The sequence below is a fragment of the Lissotriton helveticus genome, chromosome 4_1, assembly GCF_964261635.1.
Source record: "Lissotriton helveticus chromosome 4_1, aLisHel1.1, whole genome shotgun sequence".
Classification (NCBI taxonomy): domain Eukaryota; kingdom Metazoa; phylum Chordata; class Amphibia; order Caudata; family Salamandridae; genus Lissotriton; species Lissotriton helveticus.
The window spans coordinates 819,879,255-819,902,781 of NC_136063.1; the positions used below are offsets into that span (position 1 = coordinate 819,879,255).

At 49.9% G+C, this 23,527-nt stretch overlaps 1 protein-coding gene across 1 annotated transcript in view; it reads left to right on the forward strand.

Moving 5' to 3' along the window:
- The window catches only part of SMCHD1 (structural maintenance of chromosomes flexible hinge domain containing 1), a 2,317,253-nt gene that overhangs the window by 1,015,849 nt on the left and 1,277,877 nt on the right, over window positions 1–23,527 (forward strand). Inside the window, exon 26 of the mRNA XM_078687460.1 lies at window positions 10,073–10,221. Within this exon, the coding sequence (XP_078543586.1) occupies window positions 10,073–10,221 (149 nt within the window). The remainder of the gene's footprint in view (window positions 1–10,072; window positions 10,222–23,527) is intronic.

Sequence of the window (23,527 nt, forward strand, 5' to 3'; positions counted from 1 at the left end):
AAAATTATTTACAACAAGGGGTGGTGATGGACAGAGTCTCTGAATTAAGCAGAGTACTCTCACCCAGTCAAGAGATCAGGGCTAGATCCAACACCGTTTTTTAGCTCATTGCACCATCCCAGTTTCAGAACCTGGCTGTATGCAAATTAGTCTGTCCCTGGCCCGGTGCATCATGGGAACAGGGCAGACCAGACTACAAAAGCCAATTCTTACACTGGGAAGGAAACAAGCTTCCGGGGACCGGTTTCTGGCATTTCAGCCGTCTTCGGCCCGGCTTGCTTGAATCCTGATGGTGCAATGAGCAAGGGACTCACATCTGAGCATACCCTTCCACGCTTAGGGTGGACAAAATTATTTACAACAAGGGGTGGTGATGGACAGAGTCTCTGAATTAAGCAGAGTACTCTCACCCAGTCAAGAGATCAGGGCTAGATCCAACACCGTTTTTTAGCTCATTGCACCATCCCAGTTTCAGAACCTGGCTGTATGCAAATTAGTCTGTCCCTGGCCCAGTGCATCATGGGAACAGGGCAGACCAGACTACAAAAGCCAATTCTTACACTGGGAAGGAAACAAGCTTCCGGGGACCGGTTTCTGGCATTTCAGCCGTCTTAGGCCCGGCTTGCTTGAATCCTGATGGTGCAATGAGCAAGGGACTCACATCTGAGCATACCCTTCCACGCTTAGGGTGGACAAAATTATTAAAACAAGGGGTGGTGATGGACAGAGTCTCTGAATTAAGCAGACCACTCTTACCCAGTCCAAAGATCAGGGCTTGATCCAACACCGTTATTTATCTCACTGCCCCATCCCAGCTCTTCCCAGTGTAAGAATTGGCTTGGTAGTTTGGTCTGCCCTGTTCCCATGATGCACTGGGCCAGGGACAGACTAATTTGCATATAGCCAGGTTCTGAGCTGGGATGGGGCAGTGAGATAAATAACGGTGTTGGATCAAGCCCTGATCTTTGGACTGGGTAAGAGTGGTCTGCTTAATTCAGACACTCTGTTCATCACCACCCCCTTTTCTGAATCGTTTTTGGCCACTGTAGGTGTGGCAGGGTATACTCAGACATGAGTCCCTTTCTCACTGCTCCATCAGGATTCAAGCAAGCCGGGCCGAAGAGGCTGAAATGCCAGAAACCGGTCCCCGGTAGCTTGTCTCCTTTCTGGTGAAGAATTGGCTTGGTAGTTTGGTCTGCCCTGTTCCCATGATGCACTGGGCCAGGGACAGACTAATTTGCATATAGCCAGGTTCTGAGCTGGGATGGGGCAGTGAGATAAATAACGGTGTTGGATCAAGCCCTGATCTTTGGACTGGGTAAGAGTGGTCTGCTTAATTCAGACACTCTGTTCATCACCACCCCCTTTTCTGAATCGTTTTTGGCCACTATAGGTGTGGCAGGGTATACTCAGACATGAGTCCCTTTCTCACTGCTCCATCAGGATTCAAGCAAGCCGGGCCGAAGAGGCTGCAATGCCAGAAACCGGTCCCCGGTAGCTTGTCTCCTTTCTGGTGAAGAATTGGCTTGGTAGTTTGGTCTGCCCTGTTCCCATGATGCACTGGGCCAGGGACAGACTAATTTGCATATAGCCAGGTTCTGAGCTGGGATGGGGCAGTGAGATAAATAACGGTGTTGGATCAAGCCCTGATCTTTGGACTGGGTAAGAGTGGTCTGCTTAATTCAGACACTCTGTTCATCACCACCCCCTTTTCTGAATCGTTTTTGGCCACTATAGGTGTGGCAGGGTATACTCAGACATGAGTCCCTTTCTCACTGCTCCATCAGGATTCAAGCAAGCCGGGCCGAAGAGGCTGAAATGCCAGAAACCGGTCCCCGGTAGCTTGTCTCCTTTCTGGTGAAGAATTGGCTTGGTAGTTTGGTCTGCCCTGTTCCCATGATGCACTGGGCCAGGGACAGACTAATTTGCATATAGCCAGGTTCTGAGCTGGGATGGGGCAGTGAGATAAATAACAGTGTTGGATCAAGCCCTGATCTTTGGACTGGGTAAGAGTGGTCTGCTTAATTCAGACACTCTGTTCATCACCACCCCCTTTTCTGAATCGTAGAGGATTACGAATGGCATCTCAATCCAGAGGTGGTGCAAGGTGTCTTCCGAGAAAGGGGAGAACCTTGGTTAGATCTATTCGCCACTGGAGAGAACATGCAATGCCAACAGTTTTGCTTGTTGGAATATCCAAGACAACTCTCGATCTGAGCCAATTTTCGTCTTGAGTAGAGTTCAACGATCCTACACGCCTTTCCACCATTGCCAGTCATTATCAGAGTTCTCAAGAAGATCACAAATGACTGGGCCCAAGTCATTACTTTGGCTCCTGATTGTGCATGGAGTGTTTGGTATCCAGAACTCCTGAGTCTAAGCATCAGTCCCCCAATCAGGCTGCCCTTTCAGGAGGATCTTCTTCCGCAGACATGGTCCTGCACCTGAACCTAAGCATGCTCCGCCTTCATGCATGGAGATTGAGCGGCGGCAGCTGACAGTCTTTGATCGCCCTTCAGAAGTCTTTGATGTTATTCTGGCAGCCAGATGTACCTCGGCTAAGACAGTATACACCTGCTGGTGTGAGAAATGTGTAGCATGGTGCAGCTCAAAACAGGTCGATCTCATTTCCCTAATCTTATCCAAGGTTTTATTCATTCTGTCTTTAGTCTGGCAAGGGTTTGCTTTGCGCACTGTTAAAGTTTGTCTTTCCGCCATCTGGTCTTAAGTGCGGTTCCCATATCAACCCTTCCTTTTAAGTCACCTGTTGTGACTTGTTTCTTGGAAGACTCCAGCATCTGTTCCGCTAACGCTCTTCATTATGCCCCACTGGACTTAAATGTAGTCCTAACATTTTTGTTGTGTTTGTCATTCAAGCTCATGCATAACTGTCCACTCCTTCTGTTGACAAACAAAACAGCTTTCTTAGTGGCCATTACATCGGCCAGGCGGGTCAGTATTTTATTTTATATTAGTGTTTTATAGAGTGCGAACTTGACCCGTGAGGGTATCAGAGCGCTTTACACAGTATACAGTGGTGAACAAAGAAAAAGTCTAAAGTGCAGAGATATACAAAATCAACAAAAAGGATGGCGAGGGGCAGGGGTGCTTAGAACAAAGGAAACAAAGCGGATACAGGTGTATGGTTACAATCTTAGTTAGAGTCAGTAAAAACAAAGGTCCCACATATTCTCGGTGGGGAGAATTGGTGATCTGGGGAAGAAGCGATAGTCTTAGATTCATCTGGCACAATGTGGTGGTTGAGGGCAGGCCTTAGACGAGGAATTTACCCATGAGGAAGGTTTTGGCCTCCTTCTTGAAACGTGCTAGAGAAGGGATTCTTCTCATGGCGGGTGGGAAAGAGTTCCAAATTCTTGGTGCTGCTCCGGTGAACGCCCTATTGAAGGTTCTTTTTTTCTGAAAGAAGGCAGGTTGGAGTAAGAGGTTTCTAGCGGACCGGGAGTTCTTGCTTCCTCCACATACCTCTAGTTTCTGTGCCAGATATGCAAGGGAGTTTGTGTATAGAGCCTTGTGTGTAATGCATGCCAGTTTCAACTGAATTCTGGCCTCTAGAGGGAGCCAGTTCAGAGCTTTCATATATGGTCAAATTTCCTGGTGCTGGTGAGTAGTCTGGCAGCCGCATTGAGGCAGGCTTTTAGAGGTGCTAAGGAGATCCTGGGCAATCCTGTAAGGGTGGAACATCCATATTCCAGTCCAGAGATGACTAGTGCTTAAAATGCCATTTTTAAGTCAGGGGTACAAAAGGGGGTGATGATGGACGGAGCATCTGAATCAATCAAACACTCACACCCAGTCAAAAGATCTGGGTTTAATCCATCACCGTTCTTTAGCCCACTCTGTTACCCCAGTTCAGACATGGCTATATGCAAATCAGTCTGACCCTGTGCCTCATGGGAACAGTCCAGCCCGAACTGTCAAGCCATGTCTTCCCTGGACCGGAAACAAGCTTCCGAGGACCGGGTTCTGGCATTCCAGCCGTCTTCAGCCCGGCTTGCTTGAATCCAGTGGCAAAGTGAGCAAGGGACTCATGTCTGAGCATACCCTGCCACACTTATGGCGGCCAAAAGCGGTACAAAAGGGGGTGATGATGGACGGCCCTAAGTGTGGCAGGGTATGCTCAGACGTGAGTACCTTGTTCACTTGGCCACTGGATTCAAGATAGCCTGGCTGATGAGGATTATGAATCCGAAACCGGTCCCAGGATGCTTGTTTCCGGTCCAGGGAAGAAATGGCTTGGCAGTTCGGGCTGGACTGTTCCCATGAGGCACAGGGTCAGACTGATTTGCATATAGCCATGTCTGAACTGGGGTGGCTGAGTGAACTAAAGAATGGTGATGGATTAAACCCAGATCAGTTGACTGGGGGTGAGTGTTTGATTTGTTCAAACGCTCCATCCATCATCCCCTTTTGTATCGCTTTGTTCGCCCTAAGTGTGGCAGGGTATGCTCAGACGTGAGTCCCTTGTTCACTTGGCCACTCGATTCAAGATAGCCTGGCTGATGAGGATTATGAATCCGAAACCGGTCCCAGGATGCTTGTTTCCAGTCCAGGGAAGACATGGCTTGGCAGTTCGGGCTGGACTGTTCCCATGAGGCACAGGGTCAGACTGATTTGCATATAGCCATGTCTGAACTGGGGTGGCTGAGTGAACTAAAGAATGGTGATGGATTAAACCCAGATCAGTTGACTGGGGGTTAGTGTTTGATTTGTTCAAACGCTCCGTCCTTCATCCCCTTTTGTATCGCTTTGTCCGCCCTAAGTGTGGCAGGGTATGCTCAGACGTGAGTCCCTTGTTCACTTGGCCACTGGATTCAAGATAGCCTGGCTGATGAGGATTATGAATCCGAAACCGGTCCCAGGATGCTTGTTTCCGGTCCAGGGAAGACATGGCTTGGCAGTTCGGGCTGGACTGTTCCCATGAGGCACAGGGTCAGACTGATTTGCATATAGCCATGTCTGAACTGGGGTGGCTGAGTGAACTAAAGAATGGTGATGGATTAAACCCAGATCAGTTGACTGGGGGTGAGTGTTTGATTTGTTCAAACGCTCCGTCCATCATCCCCTTTTGTATCGCTTTGTTCGCCCTAAGTGTGGCAGGGTATGCTCAGACGTGAGTCCCTTGTTCACTTGGCCACTGGATTCAAGATAGCCTGGCTGATGAGGATTATGAATCCGAAACCGGTCCCAGGATGCTTGTTTCCGGTCCAGGGAAGATATGGCTTGGCAGTTCGGGCTGCACTGTTCCCATGAGGCACAGGGTCAGACTGATTTGCATATAGCCATGTCTGAACTGGGGTGGCTGAGTGAACTAAAGAATGGTGATGGATTACACCCAGATCAGTTGACTGGGGGTGAGTGTTTGATTTGTTCAAACGCTCCGTCCATCATCCCCTTTTGTATCGCTTTTTAAGTCAGGAGCATCGATGAAAGGTTTCAGCTTCCATAGGTAGCTTAGGTGGAATCTAGCTGCTTTAGCCACCGAGTTAATGTGGTCTCGCATGTTCAGGTTACAGTCGAGGATTATGCCCAGAAATTTGGCAGAGTCCACAATGGTCGGCGGGCAGTTTAGGGCTGTGATGGCCTTGATCCACATCTGAATCTCCGGATTTGGCTTTTGAAGGGGAAGATTAGGAGAAATTCAGTTTTCTTTGCGTTAAGTTTGAGTTGGTTGGGGGAGGAGCCTAGCTTGCATCCGAGATGGCCGCGTTTTAGCTCGGCTCCGTTCGCCTGCCTGTTTTAATCGTCTATCCTGTCGTTATCCTGCCCCGGGAAGCCCTCTTTGCTGTGCTGTAGTGCGAAGACGCCTTGCAGGCACTCACCCTTTGCTCCGGTGGTCCTGGGTGCCGTGGATCCTGTGCGGCGCTCCCGCTCGCTTCGAAGCCTCCGGGGCGGGCTGGCCTGGACCTCTCGGCGGCGCCCGGACGGGACGGAGCACGATGATCAGCCCTTGATGGCGCAGTGGACGTGGTCGTGGAGGCCGTTGTGCGTGTAGGCCGGCTGTGCTTGCTGGCCGACTCCGGTGGGCCGGAGGCCTTGGGTGGAGGCGTTGCCGTCCATTGGCTGGGCTACTCGTATATCTGGCTTGCTCCCCCTTTGTTCTCCGGTCCGGCCATTTTGATTTCTTCCGCCCGGACTTGGAGACCGGGACCGGCGGCACTGGGGAGCCGGCGATTACCCTTCTTCTGGTGGCCCTCCTTCCTGCCCCGGGATGCCCTGCCGCCGGTCGGCTGGTCTTCATTTGTCTCGCTGCTGCCCCGACGGAGGTTGCCGGCCGCCGCGGCCTCGCCGGGCTTCCAAGATGGCGGCCAACCCTGAGTGTCTCAGCCGGGCCTGGACGAGCGCTGGAGGCCCGCCGCATGGCCCGGGTGCCGGATGTGATAAAGGTTCTCCTACACTTCTGGATATCCTGGATGCCCTGCACTCCTGGCGAGCTTCTGTGACTGCACCCGTTTTCGCTCTGGAGGCGGATCCTCTCTTCGGGCCGTTTGGGCCCCCAATCTCGGGGGTGGCCTCACCGTTGCTGGGTGCGGCTGGAAATATCCTGGGAAGTATGGCCCCGGCGACAGCCGCGTCTGTGGGTGTACGGGGTTCCGTTACCCTTCATCGTCCTGTGCGGTCTCCTTTGCCGCTGGTCTGGGGGCCGGATTCCGTCTGGCCTGGACTCGATGACTCTTCCTGCCCCTTCTCGCCTCGGCTGGCCGGCCATGGCTCCTGCGCCAACCCAGCTGGGTCGGCCTCGCTTGAACTGTCCCTGGAACTGTGCCTGCGATGTGTGCGATGTACCATGACTTTCCTGGATCTTCCGTGTTTTACTCCACGTGCCTTATCCGGACTGCCGTCAGATCTCCCTGTTCTATGCCTTCGGTTCTTCGCGGTCTGGTTCTTGTTGGATCGGACGGCTATGACTTTGGACAAACAAGGACAGGGTTGATATATATTTACCTCTATGTGCGGTAGTCTTGTATTGGTTGGATGATCGGCATGTTACGGTATGATTATGTGTGACTTTAAGGTGCTCCTGGAGTGTATCCTGATAATTTTGACTTCCCGTGGGCTCTGCCCTTTTTCTCAGGCGGGTGGGTGGGTGCAGATAATACTGTCCCTTGGCCCTCTCCCGTGTGTGATTCCTTCCCTTTTCCTTTCCCCTCCCCCGTTTTTGTCCTTTGTTTCCGTCCTGTCTTTGCTCTTCTATATTTCGGGTTCTAATTAGGGCGACAGGCACGCTGCCGGGGGGTAGGCCATAGCCTTCTGCAGGGGTGCAGGGTGGGCTTGTGGGGTGGGTGGGGGGGTCTGTAATTTTGGGGGGTCTTTTTTCTCCCCTTTTTTCTCCCTTTTTTGTTCTATGGCTCTTTAGTATTCACTGTTTCGGGACTCTGTCTCGTCATGTGTCCCCCTGGTGTATTTTTGATGCATTTACCTTCCGGTCGTACTGTGATTGTGGTTCGCTATGTGTTCTATCATCAACCTTTAATGTATGCTGTGTACCGGATTCTGTTTTCCTGCCTGTCGCCGGGGGGCGCGTGATTCCCTTCTCTTTCCTTTTTCTTCCTTCCCCTCCCTCTTTGTGAGGGGTTTCTTTCCTTATGTTGGGGTGCGTATCGTATTGGTTTTTTTTTTTACGGTGGGGTCCTTTTTTTGTACTTAGGTTTGTCAAGTCGGGTGGTTGCTGTGGTGGGTGGGCGCTGGACGGCGAACACCATTGCCTCTCCTTGTGGTCCTCTGATTGGGCTTGTACTTGTTGCTATGTTTACTTCATGTTGGTTTTATCCTGTATTTTTATGATCGCCGGACCGCGGCTCACCACGGCCCCTCCCTTGTTGTTGGATTCACTGCCCGTCATGATCCTGTACTCCCCGCCCTATAAAAAAAAGAAAATTACCCTTCTAATTTCCTGTTCCTGCTGATTGCTCTATGGCTTATGGTGTATCTCCTGTTTTCTTGCCGTCATATCCTGTGTACACTTTTATATTGCTACTTATGCTTTCGCTATGTGGTGGCCAGCCCGTTGGGTTGTAGGCCCGTATTTGTGAGCACTCTTTGTACAATAAAGGTTTTAAAAAAAAAAATAAAAAAAAAAAAATGTTTGAGTTGGTTATCGGCTAGCCATTGGACAGTCAGTTTCAGGGTCTCACTGCAAACATTATCCATGCACCCTCCTTACACATTTTATTTCCCAGACAAACTGGTTCTGAAAACATGTGTTTACCTTTTTACCAGAGGGCATCACATCCTTCTGTGTCGGCCAGCACAACACGCTGCCGACTTTCTTTGCTCCACCTCATCCTTCCAAGGAAGAGGAGAGACTCCACCATCTGGATCCAAATAGAGCATTGTTATTCTACATTGATCATACAAAACAGTTCAGAGTGGACGTTCAACTTTTCATTGGGTTTGTTGGGGCAAAGAAGGAAAAGCTATTCAGAAACAGACCATCTCACAATGGATTGTGCTCTGCAATAAAGTCTGCTACGAACCAGCCAAGAAGCATCCCCCTGAGGGTTTGCCGGTTCATTCCACCAGAGCCAATGCTGCAACCATTGCGTTAGCTCATAGGGTTCCTGTCCTAGATATCTGTCAGGCTGCAGTATGGGTGCCTCTGCACACATTTACCAAGCACTACGGCCTGGACATTCAGGTCCATCGTGACAGGCACTTTGCCTGTTCGGTCCTTCAGGACTTCCTGGTCTAAATCAGTTTGCAGACCCTCCTCTGGTGAGGGACTTCTTGGGTATCTATTTTAAGTTAAGGAATCTGCGGCTAGAAGTCTCTATCAGATTAACAAGTTATATACCTTTGCTATCGCCTTATCTGGTAGAGACTCTGTCTAGCCACTGATTCCTTAGTGACCCCCTCATCCTCCCGCTCTGAAAACTGATTTCTCTGTTTAGGGGGACACTTTGAGGTCCCTAGTGTCGGGACACTGGTAGATCAGCATATTTTGTGGCTCCGTGCTTCTGGCACAGAAGTGTCACGAAAAGTAACCTTGCATTGAGCAGAGGTGGCACCTATATAGACCAGCGCACATCACTTCCGGTGCAGATGACACGAAGCCAGCTGATACCTCCTACCGGTGCACAGGGGTACTGCTTGGAAAGTTTCCGGATCCTGTCTGACGGATGGAGAATATTCTAAGGTAAGGAATCCGTGGCTATATAGAAACTCTACCGGTATGGCATTACTGAAGGTATGTAACTTATTCTTCTTCAGGTAGTATTAAATTAAATTAACTCTGGCTTTACATTCCCTCCTTCAATAATACTTTGACAGTCGTTAAGTTCTGGACCTCAAATTAAAATTCACATCAACTCTTTTGAGGAAGGTCTTGATTGGTCCAACCAGTTACCCCTAGAGTCATGGAGGCATGAAAACCAGCCTTCTGCAGAAGATACAGTAGTGACTGTCCTGCTTAGCAGGCACCGACAGCAATCTCACCTATTATACTGCTAAGTTGTCCATGTGACTCCAAGGATCAGTTTTCTAATTTTTCCATAACCAACTCTGATCAAGGAAATGTTTCTCTTTTATATTTATTTGCTACCATCATACAATTTCAAGCATATGTTTTCTTTCAGTAAATTCTTGAGTTTGTTGTCATATTTAGAAGGGGCGCATATCTGCAAAACTTATTTACTTGAATTGTTGAAATCACTTCGATTACATCTATAAAAACAATAAAACAATACATTAAAAGACAGTCTCCGAAGTGTTCCCTAAGGAGCACGTGATAATTTATCTGATTGTATTACCCTTTGAAGGGAAGGTTCCTAACCTGTTAAAAGTAATTGTTCAGAGACAAAGTGCATACGAGGTCTGTGTGCAACTAGAAAGGTTAGTTTAGAGTAGGGCCCTGTGGGGGCCTACCATATAAACAAGGTTCAGAAATTACGGTGATGGACATGCAAAGTGCCTTTGTCCCAATATGTATGTTCTTTTTTAAAACAGGTAAGCCTAATTTATGATGTATTTAACTTGATTACATTTGATATACTTTAAACTTAAGTATTTGATAATCATAACTTCTTTCCATTGTTTTTTTTAATGCAATGTTTAGGTTAACTGGACACCAAAGATTAATCGAGAACAACTAGTACAGGGACTTTTACCGGATGTGAAAGTTCCAATATCTGTCAGTGACGTACGTTACTGTCAAGTTTCCTTCCAAGATGACCATGTGTCTTTGGAGAGTGCTTTTACAATCAAGTATGTTGGCCTTTATTTATCCAACTGTTATTTGTGTTTTATGTACATGTTTCCTGAATACACCTTGAGGTTGCTGTGGAGTTGGTGAGCAAAGCAACTTTGCACTGAAAATATTGTTGCTAGTTCAATATTTTGTTCTGGATGGTAGGAATCTTGTGATTCACTGTGAAAACTTATGACTCAAAGTAAACTTTAGTGTTTCCAATAATTAAAATATAACTCCCCTCTTCCATCACACAAAAAAACTGAGTGCGGCTGGTAGATATGGCACTTTGGATTCAAATGAAGACATGAAATTAAAACATGCAAATTAATTTGCATAGTTCTTCTTTCTCATTTTCTTTTTTTAATAATTTTGTTAAACGTTACATTAGTACATACTTAAACGGCAGGAGAACATAAAATTATATTTTCATCATAGCAGTCTTGCAGTTTAGTGTTGCAGGTGACAATTCCAGTCCCATCAAGGAATCGTCTGGTACTGAAAAATAATTTTGAAAAAAATACAAAACATTTTTAACCATTGTGCTTGGCACGAATAAATAAATGTTCATCCACCTGAATTCTTTCCTAGAAAAATTCTGGGTAATCAGTCAAGTGGGGGAGGGTCCAAGAAAAAGGATTGTTTAGAAAACATTGATTCGCCCTGTTAATTCACATATGAAATATTGGAAAAAGATACAGAAAAAAACAACTGAACTAAATGACACCAAATTTGGCAGAAAGTTTGAACTGTACTCAGAAAGCATGCTGTTTGTTATTTGGTGTAAATCTCTTCACCTGTGTTCGAGAAATTCACATTTAAATAGGAACTCTGGATAGTCATGAAGGAGTTAAAAAAATTAGGTATATTGAGATGCTTGGTGCCCCAGGGGTCCCACAGTACCAAACCTTAAAACTATACGGCTTTCCGATTGGTCGAGAGAGCTTTTCTCCCATCAGCCTTTTTGGTACAACAGGACCAGTAGTGGTTCCATGGTAGAGAGAGATCTGATTGGCATGCCACTACATGGACAAAAACAAAAATGTTGTGGCTGCCATTACCGGAATCTGAGACTCTGTCCCCATGTCCTGAAGTTAAAACATTTGATATAAGGAGGCAGGGTAGGCAGGGTAGGGACACCCTGACCATCTGATGCGGGTGGGGAAACCCAAAGTTGCTGGTACTGAGGTACTCTTGTGGGACCCCGTGCGATGAGGTACTGCAGGGAACCAGTGCTCAGGCCTCACCCCCTTGGCACTACAGGACCGTGCAAGTTTCGTTGGGTGAAGCTTGCATGGTCCCGCTGTACCACAGGGATGAAGCTTGAGCCTATTGTACCGTGAAATAATAAATAAATAACATGTGTGGAGGGGCAAAGGCTGTGTGCAGTGAGTGGTTGGCCACTTCCATCGGGTGAGTGGAGTGCCTGGTCAGAGGCCAGATCCTGTGGCCATTAGTCTGCTGTGCATGACCCTACATGGTCAGCTTGTTGCCCTGGCTCACCTTCCTCCTCCCCTGTATGGTCCATTGTGCTAGCTGTGCCAATGCATGCATGTTTTCTTTGGTCAGCTTTTCCCCCCGGCCTTTTCCCCTCCGTTCACTATGTGCATGCCACTTCCCCCTCCTGCTTGTCTCCATGGTTTGGTTCCTGTCCCTGCCATTCATGCTTGTCCTCTATGGTCACTTTGCACACCCCCTGCATCTACCCGTCCCACAGCCCTCACTTCTCTACATGCTTTCCCCTGTCCCTTCCCTCCTGCCCTTCATGGTCTGTTGTGCTGCCCCAGCTAGCCTGCCCTCTGCTGTCAGCTTGCTGCTCCTGCTCTCCTGGTTTGGGTCCTGGGCTTGGTAACCTGTTATGCCTTGTCCCTAACCTGTTGACTGTGGAATGCTGAGGTTGGTGCTTAGTCGGGGTGTGGAGAGAGGTTTCAAGCCCACTAGACACCAGGGACTGCATTTATGAAGTATTTGTTTTGAGGTGGGGTCGTGTTTCCACAGCATGGACCATTGTATCCCGCCACCCCCACCCCACCCTGGGGCCCAGTACACTTTCTGTCCTCCTCTCCCACCCAGTGGTGGATAGGGGTATTCACCCGTATCCCCCACTAGATTCCAGAGATTTTAAAATTATGCCAAAACAAATGGACGGGGCGGCCTACACTGTCATCAAGCAATACCACTGTCCTAGTAGGGTGAAATAGTGTCTTTCTGCTCCTGTAGGTTCAGAAGATAGGAGATAGAAGGCTTGTCCCAGTTGGGGAGGTTGCCCCAAATCTGTCCTGGAAGTGGGGCATAGAAAGCCCTCTAGACTCTAGGGATTTTGCATTTGAGGCAAAAAAAAAAAGGGCGCTAGTGTCACACACTGAGATTAGGTCTTACTCCAACCCCAGAATAGATGATCCAGGATTTTGGCCTCCCTGGAGGACAGAGAGGAAGGTTCCCCCGGTCAGCAGCAGAAAGCCCACTGGATGGCAGAACTATTTTTTATAATATAATCGGATAGGTCTGGACCATAAAGACATCATGCATCATCCTCACCCATAAACCCTCTGTGGTCTTTCTGCGGGCTAAAAACATACATTCTACTCAAATATCTGTGCAGAAAGGTTCTGCAATCGGTGGGGATCCACACATTTCCTACCACCCACAGATCCCACTTGTCGCCAGACAACAATGGTACCCCACTTGTGTGGATCAATGGAAGTCTCACATAAGAACTCCTGTTGACCTTGGTTTGACCTGTTCTTGCCGAGGGCAATAGACCCAGCCACACAAGTGGGGCAGCGTTTTTATCAACTTCTTCCTCCTGAAGGAGAAGTTCAAAATGCTCACTTTGGCCCAGGTCCTTTCTGCCCTCGACCCTGGAGATTGGATGGCGGCGTTGAACTTACAGGACACTTATTTCCATATCCCCACCCTGCCTGCCCACAGACATTACTTACGGTTCACAAGCACTTTCATTTCACTGTGCTCCTCTTTGGGCTTACCAGTGCCCCTCGGGTGTTCACAAAAGTGATGGAGATGGTCTGCGCAGATCAGGGGTGCCAGTCTACCCCTATCTCGATGACTAGCTGTTGAATGCCGCTCGCCCCAGGCTATTGTCTCCCACCTCCAGACTACGGTGGACTTCCTGCACTCGCTGGGCATCACTATCAGCGTTCCGAAGGCACACCTGACTCCCTCTCAGACGCTTCCATTCATCGGAGCATTTCTGAACTCAGTGCGGTCTCAGGCCTACCCTCCAGAGCAGCAAGTCCGGAATATTCGAGTTATGATACCGATATTTCAGCATATGCGGGCTCTGCAGGGGGACCTGAAGTTCCAGTGTGCTCAGCATCAGGGGAATCTTTCCGACCACGTCCAGATCTCAGAGGAAACTGCACACTAACTGCACTGGTGGCTAACAAACCAAGATTGGATCAGAGGCAGATCCCTCTCCCTTCCCCAACCAGATCTGACGGTGGTAATGGATGCGTCACTCCTGGGATGGGGCAGCCACCTGGGAGATGCGGAGCGATCAGAGACATCTTGTCTCCGGTGGAGTCCGGCGGAGTCTGGTCTCTATATGAACCTTTTGGTTCTTCGGGCGATCAGACTGGCACTGAAGGCATTCCTTTCCTTTCTCAAAGGGACTGTGGTGCAGGTGTTCACTGACAACACCACCGCCATGTGGTATTGCAGCAAGCAGTATGGGATGGGATCATGGACCCTTATTCAGGTGGCTTTCTGCCTCTTTACATGGCTGGAACATCAGGACATATCCGTGGAGGTTCACCACCTGGCAGGTTCTCTGAACGCCAGAGTGGACAAACTCAGCCATCGGTGCCTGGTCGATCACAAATGGCGTCTCCATCTGGAGGTGGCGCAAGGTCTCGTTCAGCAGTTGGGAGAGCACTCAAATCTGCTCTCAGAGTTAGCAAGCTCCAGGCTCCGTTTTCGAGCCTCCTTATCTGTCTGTCCATCCGGTTAAAGTGGTGCTTTGCACAAAAGCTTTGTTCCTCCCGAAAGTTGTCATACCCTTTTGTGTGGGACCAGCCATTACTCTGCCCACCTTTAGGGACTCTCCTAAAGGGCCCTAGTTTTGACGCACCAGTGGTCAGTCTCTCTCATGGCTCTGCACTTTTCGCGTGGAAAGTTGTGTTAAGAATTGACGTCAGCGCACCCAGGCGGCGTCTCTATATAGGTCCATCGGTGCCATTTCCGACACGCACTGAGCCAATCGTCGCCACCTACGGACGCACAGGGGTACTGTTGATAAAAATCTCCGGATCCAGACTGATGCCTGGGGGAAATTCAAAAGGTAATACATCTACAACTAGAATATGTCTCTACCAGATGCATTGTTACCAAAGGGGAAGTAAATTATTCTTTTAGCCAAAGTTTGAGGTTTGCAAGGGCTTCTGGGTACAAAAAACCTGGTGAGTTCTACGCGATGCACCCCAGCCTGGATTTCTTTAGGTGTCTAGTTTCAACATGTGTATGTTTGCGTGGTTTCTCCAAGTGTTGGCTAAGCTATGGCCCAAAATCCACAGCTACTCACATTGCACAAAAAGGGTCCGTTTTCAGTGATGAAAATGTGATATCTATGTTGCATTTTGGACCCTTTCCTGTCTTGGGCACTAGGTCTATCCACACAAGTGAGGTACCATTTTTATCAGAAGACTTGGAGGGATGCTGAGGGGTAGTAAATTTGTTGCTCCCCAGAGGTTCCAGAAGTTTTTGTCACACATGATGAGACTGTGTGTTTTCAGTCAAAGTTTTAGTTGGCAAAGTAGTATGGTTAATAAAATTCGGAACGAGCCACGCAATTCACCTCACCCTGCTTTCCCCTAGGTGTCTAGTTATCAAAACTGTGCAGGTTTGCTAGGTTTCCCTAAGTGCCAGCTGAGCTTGGGCCATGCAAGGGAATGCCTCTATTTGTAAGGTCACCCCCAAACTTTGGAATTGATGATGCTGTTTTTTTTTTTACTCTGAGTGCACTGATGCCCTCTAAGCAGACCTCAGTGCCAGTGCTGTGACCTTAAAATGTATATGTTTGATTGGCTTATACCCAATTGGCATAAGCTAACTTACCTGTAAGTCCCTAATCCATGGTACTCAAGGCCTGCAAGTTAGAGGGTCACCCCAGGGATCGCAGCACTGGGTGTGCTACCCTGGATGCAACAAAGGTAAAATATGGCTATCAGTCTGCCTCTATAGACTCGCAAGTCAATTTTAAAGCTCCTAATCTGACTTTTGACTTGTAAAGCAATATCAACGTTTAATATTCCCTTTTTAATATATAGAGGTTACCCCTAAGTTAGGCTAATTGAGGTGAAACATGACATGTACTCCACATGTTTCAGCTGTAAACACCCAAAATTGTCTGTTCGAGGCATGTGTACTGTAGATACACATGCTGTGCATAAGTCAGCCATCTAGTGTTGGCTCGGAGATGATGCAACTTTTTTTTGTTCCAAGTCACAAGGCTGTATGACTCCTCTTGGTAGTACTACGCATGGTCGCTGACTCCATTGCCACATGGTTTTTATCCGCTGACAGGTTCGGATGTAATCTCTCACACTTCGGTTCTTGACTCTTTCTCTTTGATTTGTTAGTAGATCTCCAGTCAACGGTATTGTCTCAATAGTGTAGTTATATTTCCATTCCGAGTCATTACCCTTCTGTATCGCGGCCTTCCACTCACCTTCTCGGCCTACGTCCCGCGCCCGTCCAGGCCTTTCACTTCAATTACTTTATCAGAGAATGACCTGCTAATGGAACGCACTCCATTAAATTTCTGTCTAAAGTGTCATTCTAAAGAGCATCTTACCGACCAACATTCCATCTGTAATCTATGCCTCTCTCCTGATCGAGAGGAAAGCTGTGAAGCTTGTTAGTCATTTAGATCAAAGAAAATTCTTTGAGATTGATGTGCCAGATGCATGAGATGCAGAGGAAAGAAGTGGACAATGTACCGGATATTTTCGGTCGGCAACAAGAGGACAAAGAGGAAGCATTGGCAGCACAAGCGGAATCACTGTCAAAACATGATTCAGAGTCTGACTTCAAATATGACTTGTCCACCCTCTAGCTGGCACAAAAGCATTGGACAGTGAGTACACTTCCCCTGATCCAAAGCCCAAAACATCGGCACCGTCCGAAAAGGCTACTTCCGGTACGCCACTGCAGAAAAAGGTCACTGTGCTCACCGAAAAACTGACATGGAAGACCTGCCCTCGGGCATGGTTCCGAAAGTTAGGCCTACAGCAGGGGCCTCCACCACCTCCTCCAAATCGGGTCCCATAACCCCTCAGTCATCTGTTTTGGCACTGAAAGAAAAGCATAGTACTTAGGAACCGAGCACAATGGCACCGAAACCAAAACATTCTGAGGTTCCGAAATGTTTCACTTTAGGCATTAAATCTCCACCAGAACCAATCCTAGATGTAATGCAGGAACGGTTCGATGCGAGGAAAGAAAATCTCGAAATTCAGCCTGGAAAGAAGAAAGTAATTTTTCAGCCAGCAAAGCCCGACTCTTCTAAGAAACCGTTATTTCAAGAGGCTTTAGACGCATCTCTGCAGCCTTCAAAGAAAAAGGATGGTTCCACTAATCCTGTATACATCCGTATTTCACTTCCATCAACCCACCAACCCCATCCCCAGCATCCACCTCACTCACCACAACTATCTGAGGTAGGACATATACCCCCTCACTCACACATCATAGAAGATGATGATGACATGCAACAAGACATACACGCTGAGGATGCTTGGGATGATTATAATATTGAGCCCAAGGGAATACAGACCCCGATCTTTAATCCACACAGCCATCACCACCTGACGATGCCTCTGCATATATTAAGATTCTATAACAAGGGCAGCAGCTTTCCTTTATATAAATGTTCAATTCATTCTATTTAATACATTTTTAACGTCCATGTTCATAAAAGCACAGGAGCATTAAAATGGGATCCATGTCATGATTTATTTGTATTTTTGCAGACCCGATGCATTTCGGGAATCCCGTTCCCTTCGGGGGCATCTAAAAGTACAAGCATACGTATACTTATTAACTATTGTCATCCATTATACATATCACTGATAAATTGTTACAAAAAATATGAACAAAACATGGAAATAATTATATTAACCATAGAACAATCCAAGAGGCATTAAAAATTCATCTAACGTGTACTCAGAAAGTTCCCACTTATAAGCTGCGTATAGTCTTTTCTGTTACTAAATTCCTTGCATGTGTTTAACGAAGCACGAAAACCTCATGGATTGTTCTATGGTTAATATAATAATTTCCATGTTTTGTTCATATTTTATTTTATTTTTATTTTTTATTTTTTTGTGCAGAGTTTTATATAGCGCGAACTCGAACCGAACCGAATCAGTTATCAGAGCGCTTTACATAGCACCAGTTACGTTACATGAGGACACACTTTCATTTTAGGCACGGGGAGATTAAGTGATTTGCCCAGAATCACAGGGGGTTTTTTGGCGTCGTTACCGAGACTCGAACCAAGTTTCCGAGGTCGAGCGCCTTAGCCGTTAGGCCAACCCCTCTCAAAACCTGGAAAATGTATTGAATAGAATGAATTGAACACAAAGAAGAAGGATGAAAATGTACTGTATAAAATGATGAAATAATGAAACAAAGATCAGCATTTGATTCATTGAATTCAGGCAGTCATGGAAATGTGCAACTTGGTGGAGCCTAACAGTTGGCTCCCTCGTGGTTCAGTTAGATTGCAGCGCAATGGGACGAAGCGCGGAGCAAGTTGGCACGCCGCCCACGATGGTTTAAAAATGGTTTAAATATGGTCTATCATGTGTGCATCTCATCTTCATTATGCTTCCTTTATATAAAGACACAATAGAGTAAGATTTCTTTTTTGAAACCCTGTCTAATGCTCAAAGGGGGGCACAATATCTACCACTCCTTAAGGGTATGGTACGTCATGTAGAGGATATTTTTAAAGACTGGTCAAAACTAGGATAATAACACCACGCATTGATAAAAAATATATAGCTGCACCCTCTGATCCTATATACATTAGAGGCCAGCAAACTCCTGACTCTCTAGTAGTATGCAATGCTGGGAAAAGAGCATGTTTCCAAACAGGGGATGCACCTCCCCCAGAGAAAGAATCCAAATTGATTGGGCAGCAACACGTTTTCCAGAGGTATCAATCTGCTAATCTGAAAGAAACAGGTTAGTGTTAGAATTCCTTACCTTAGAATATCCCCAGGCGTCAGACTGGATCCGGAACTTTTGCGTAGCAGTACCCCTGCGCGTCGGTAGGCGTCGTCTGCGGCTCCACGTCCGTCGTCGGCGCCGGGATGGCGTTGTCTGAGTACTTAGACGCCGCCCTCACGCGCTGACGTCAGTTCTTCTTTTTTCCGCGCCAGCAAGCGCAGATCCGGAAAAAGCAGTACTCCTTAGTCACTTTTTGACTAACTTTTTCGATCTCTTTTGGATTTTCGAGTCGATACCGACTCTCTGTGCCAATAGGGATGCCCGGGTTCAAACCCTGTGCCGATTGTAACCGCTTGATGTCGGTTACTTACCCCCACCGTCTGTGCCTTTATTGCCTCGGGGCCGACCACGATGACAAGTCGTGCCCCGATTGCCGGGCCTTGACGTCGAAGGCTAGGCAGGAGCGGTCCCGTTAGCGCCTCGAGCTCCGGCAGTCGGCCCCATGCCGTTCATGGTCCCGGTCCAGGAGGAGGTCGACGGACTGGTCGCCGGGCCACAGTCATCACAGCTTGGCGAGTCAACACCACTCTTCGGGTTCCAAGTCCTCAGGTAAGAGGCACAACAAGTCAAAGAGGCGACACCGCTCTTCCGACTCACCCCAACGCTCGCGCGATGCGGCCGGGGTTCAGGCGACACCGCCCACGCGGCTCCGCGCCCAGCTCCACACCCGCCGGTCCCTAGGCTGAACGTGACACCCGAGGAGATCAGCGCTTTCCTCATGGCCATGAGGAATCGCTTCCCTCCGACGGACCCTACGGAGGTGCCTCCGGGCCCCGTGGGTCCGTCTGGGTGCCCTAGCGGGCCGTTGGTTCCGGCCCCGGCGCTGTTGGGTGCTTCGGCCCCGGCGCCGTCGACGACTCCGGTCCCGACACCGCAGGGCCCCACTGGATCCGGGTCCGGATCCGGGTCGCCGCTGGTCGACCTTACGACCCCTCTGCTGGCGCCGACCACGAGGGTGTCGCCCACGATGCCCTCTCCGGACGCCGTCATCCCCGGACCCAACCTCGGTCCGGATCTGGCGTCGAAGCCGGGTGAAGAGCAATTCTTCTATGATCCGGCCCCATCCTTTGACCCTGTCTATCAGGAGATGGGGGGTGAGGAGGACTGGGAGGGGTCTGAGGACCCTCTGGCACAGGAGTGCAAGTCGCATCAAGACTGGGCAGTGGAGCTAGAGGAGGCCAGTCTGGACACTTCGCCCGACACTGGATTTGTCTCCCCTCCTACCGTGGCTAAGGAGGAGGGGGCTGCTTACAGCGTGGTGTTGACATGGGCAGCCAAGGCTTTGGCTCTTGAGCTCCCTGTCGCGGCCATGAGGACTAACCTCCTCACTGAGGTCCTCAAACCGCAGGCAAGCTCTTCGGAGCCACTACTGCCGTTTAATGAGGCCCTCACTGACCTTCTGTTGGGCACAAGCCCGCTACAGGCCTCCCTGTAGATCGGAACGTGGCCCGACGCCACCGCCCGGCCCCGGGCGACCCTTGCTTCCTGTCCACCCACCCCACCCCCGAGAGTCTGGTTATCCAGGCCTCTAACTCCCAGACCGCATTCCCGACTGCTCCACCTGATCGGGAATCCAAAAGCTATGACCAGTTCGGTAAGAAGCTGTTCTCCTCACTAAGTTTGGGGTTGTGGTCGGACAACACCGCTTGCCTTCTGGACCGTTACACCCACTCTCTGTGGGACACGGTAGCGGACATGCTGCCACAATGCCCAGAGGAGGCCCGGGCAAAATTCGCCCAAGCCCTTGCGGAAGGACGAGCACGGTACTCTATTCGATGTGGGCTGGATACCACAGACTTGCTAGGCAGAGCGATTCCAACGACGGTGGCGGTTCGCCGCCACGCGTGGCTGAGGTCCGCCAACTCTTCGGCTGATGTCCAGGCCACTCTCATGGACATGCCGTTTGATGGCCGTCCCCTTTTTGGTGACAAGGCAGACAGTGCACTTGAGCGTTTCAAGAATTCCAGGGCTACGGCCAAGTCCGTGGACTTGTCGGGCCAGCGCCAGCAACCTTCTGCCTCTAGCTCCTTTCGTGGCCACGGAAGGGGCGCCCCCTCACGTCCTGCCAGCCACGGCCGCAGACTAACTTCCAGCGTGCCGGCGGACGTCGTAACCGCCAAGGCAGTGCCAGGGGACAACGGCGAAGCTAGTCCACATCCACCTCCCCCTCAAAGCCCTCCTAGTCCGAGCTTTCAGGCCCATTCGATACCATTTGGGGGCCGGGTCCGCCATCACCTTCTCCACTGGTGTACCATCACTTCGGACAGGTGGGTGCTGCAAATCGTCCAAAGGGGCTACTCCCTCCCCTTCGAGCCGACCCCTCTAGCCATGCCACCGTGTGTCGGGGAATCACTTGCAACTTCTGCAAGAGGAAGTTATGTCCCTCTTGGCCAAGGGGGCCATCGAGCGCGTTCCTGGGCCAGAAGTAGGGTGTGGTTGTTATTCCCCCTACTTTCTGGTTCCCAAGAAGGGCAAAGGGGGCCTACGCTCTATCTTGGACCTCGGGAACTTCAACAGCTTCCTCCGGAAGGAGAAGTTCAAGATGCTGACATTGGCTCAGGTCTTAGCTGTCCTAGACCCGGGAGACTGGATGGTGGCGTTGGACTTGCAGGACGCTTATTTCCACATTCCCGTCCTGCCGGCCCACCGGCGCTACCTGGGGTTCACGGTAGGCCATGAGCACTTTCAGTTTACTGTGCTCCCCTTCGGCCTTACCAGCGCCCCTCGGGTGTTCACGAAGGCGATGGCGGTGGTCGCAGTTTATCTGCGCAGATTAGGGTTGTCAGTCTTCCCCTATCTCGACGACTGGTTGTTGAAGGGGGGCTCGCCCCAGACAGTCGTCAGCCACCTCCAGACTACGGCTGACCTCCTGCACCTGCTGAAGTTCTCCATCAATGTGCCAAAGTCACACCTGTGCCCCTCTCAGAAGCTTCTCTTCATCGGAGCGGTTCTGGACTCGGCGCAGTTTCGGGTTTAACCTCCCGAACAGTCGGTTCGGGATATTCAGGCTCCGATTCCGATCTTTCAGCCTTTATCCCGAGTCTCGGTCAGGTTGACGCTGCGGCTTCTGGGGCTGATGGCCTCCTGCATCCTTCTGGTGCATCACGCCAGGTGGCGGATGCGGGCTCTGCAGTGGGACCTGAAGTTTCAGTGGGCCCAGCATCAGGGAAACTTGTCCGACCACGTCTTGATCTCGGAGGACACTGCACGACAGTTGCAGTGGTGGATCACGGACAGCGATTGGGTCAGCGGCAGATCCCTCTCCCTTCCCCAACCGGAGCACGTAGTTGTGACGGATGCGTCCCTTCTGGGCTGGGGGGACCACATGGGAGAGGCGGAGATCAGAGGCCTCTGGTCTCCGGCGGAGTCCCAGCTCCATTTCAACCTTCTGGAGCTTCGGGCGATCCGACTTGCACTGAAAGCATTCCTCCCCCCTGTCCGGGTGAGTGTAGTGCAGGTGTTCACGGACAACACCACCACCATGTGGTACTCCAACAAACAGGGCTGGGCTGCGTCTCTGGCAATGGCTGGAACACCAGGGCGTCACCCTGGTGGTTCAACACCTGGCAGGTTCCCTGAACGCCAGGGCGGACAAACTCAGCCGCAGGTGCATGATAGATCATGAATGGCGTCTGAACTCGGATGTGGCGCAAAGTCTCTTTCAGCAGTGGGGAGACACTTAGTTAGATCTATTCGCCACCGAAGAGAACGCGCAATGTCATCAGTTCTGCGCGTTGGAATTTCCAAGGCACCACTCGCTCGAAAACGCTTTTCGTCGCGAGTGGAGCTGCGGTCTGTTGTGCGCCTTTCCGCCTATATCACTTCTGCACAGAATGCTGAAGAAGATCAGGCGCGACCTGGCCCAAGTCATCCTTGTGGCTCCGGACTGGGTACGAAGATACTGGTATCCCGAGCTACTCAGCATGTCAGTCGATCCCCCGATTCGTCTACCTCTTCGGGAGGACCTTCTGTCGCAGGAGCAGGGGACGGTCCTCCACCGGAACCTCTCCAATCTCCACCTCCATGCGTGGAGATTGAGCGGCGACAGATGAGGCCATTTGACTTGCCTCCTGAAGTCTGTGATGTGTGGCAGCCAGGCGTCCCTCCACAAAATCGGTATACGCCTGCAGGTGGAACAAATTTGTGGCATGGTGCACAGCAAAGGCTGTGGATCCCCTTTCTTCCCCTCTTTCAGAGGTTCTCCTCTTTCTTCTTTCTCTTGCCCATCAGGGCTCTGCTCTGGGCACTATCAAAGGCTACCTCTCTGCCATTTCAGCCTTCTTAAGGTTACCTGATCAGCCATTTCTTTTCAAGTTCCCTGTTGTAAATAGATTCTTGAAGGGCATCACTCACATGTTTCCTCCTGTTCCTTTCGTAATGCCTCAGTGGGAATTGAACCTAGTTCTTACTTATTTGATGTGCGCTCTTTTCGAGCCACTTCACAATTACCCTCTTCGCCTTCTAACTCTTAAGACTGCATTCCTGGTTGCCATCACCTCTTTCAGGAGAGTGAGTGAGCTCCAGGCTCTATCTTCTAAACCTCCTTTCCTCTCTGTCCATCCGGACAAAGTTGTCTTGAGAACGCGTTCCTCTTTCCTGCCCAAGGTAGTCACAGCCTTCCACATAGGGCAGTCCATCACCTTGCCCAACTTCTTTCCGCATCCCTCGAAAGAGGAAGAGAGGCTCCACCGTCTGGACCCAAAACGTGCGCTCTCATTCTATCTGGACCGCACACGCCAGTTCCGGGTGGACAACCAGTTCTTTGTTGGTTACGTGGGCGCTAAGAAGGGACGGGCGGTGCACAAACGGACCATTTCTCGATTGGTCGTTTTGTGCATTAAGGCTTGTTATTCGCTGGCTAAAAAGGAGCCTCCTGTGGGGTTGCGTGCCCATTCCACTCGGGCCATGGCGGCTACTACTGCCCTGGGCCGGGGAGTCCCCTTGCAGGACATTTGTCAGGCAGCTACGAGGGCCTCTCTGCACACGTTTGCTAGACATTACTGCCTGGACAGCCAAGTCCGGAGAGATGGCTTTTTCGGCCGTTCTGTTCTCCAGGACTTTCTGGTGTGA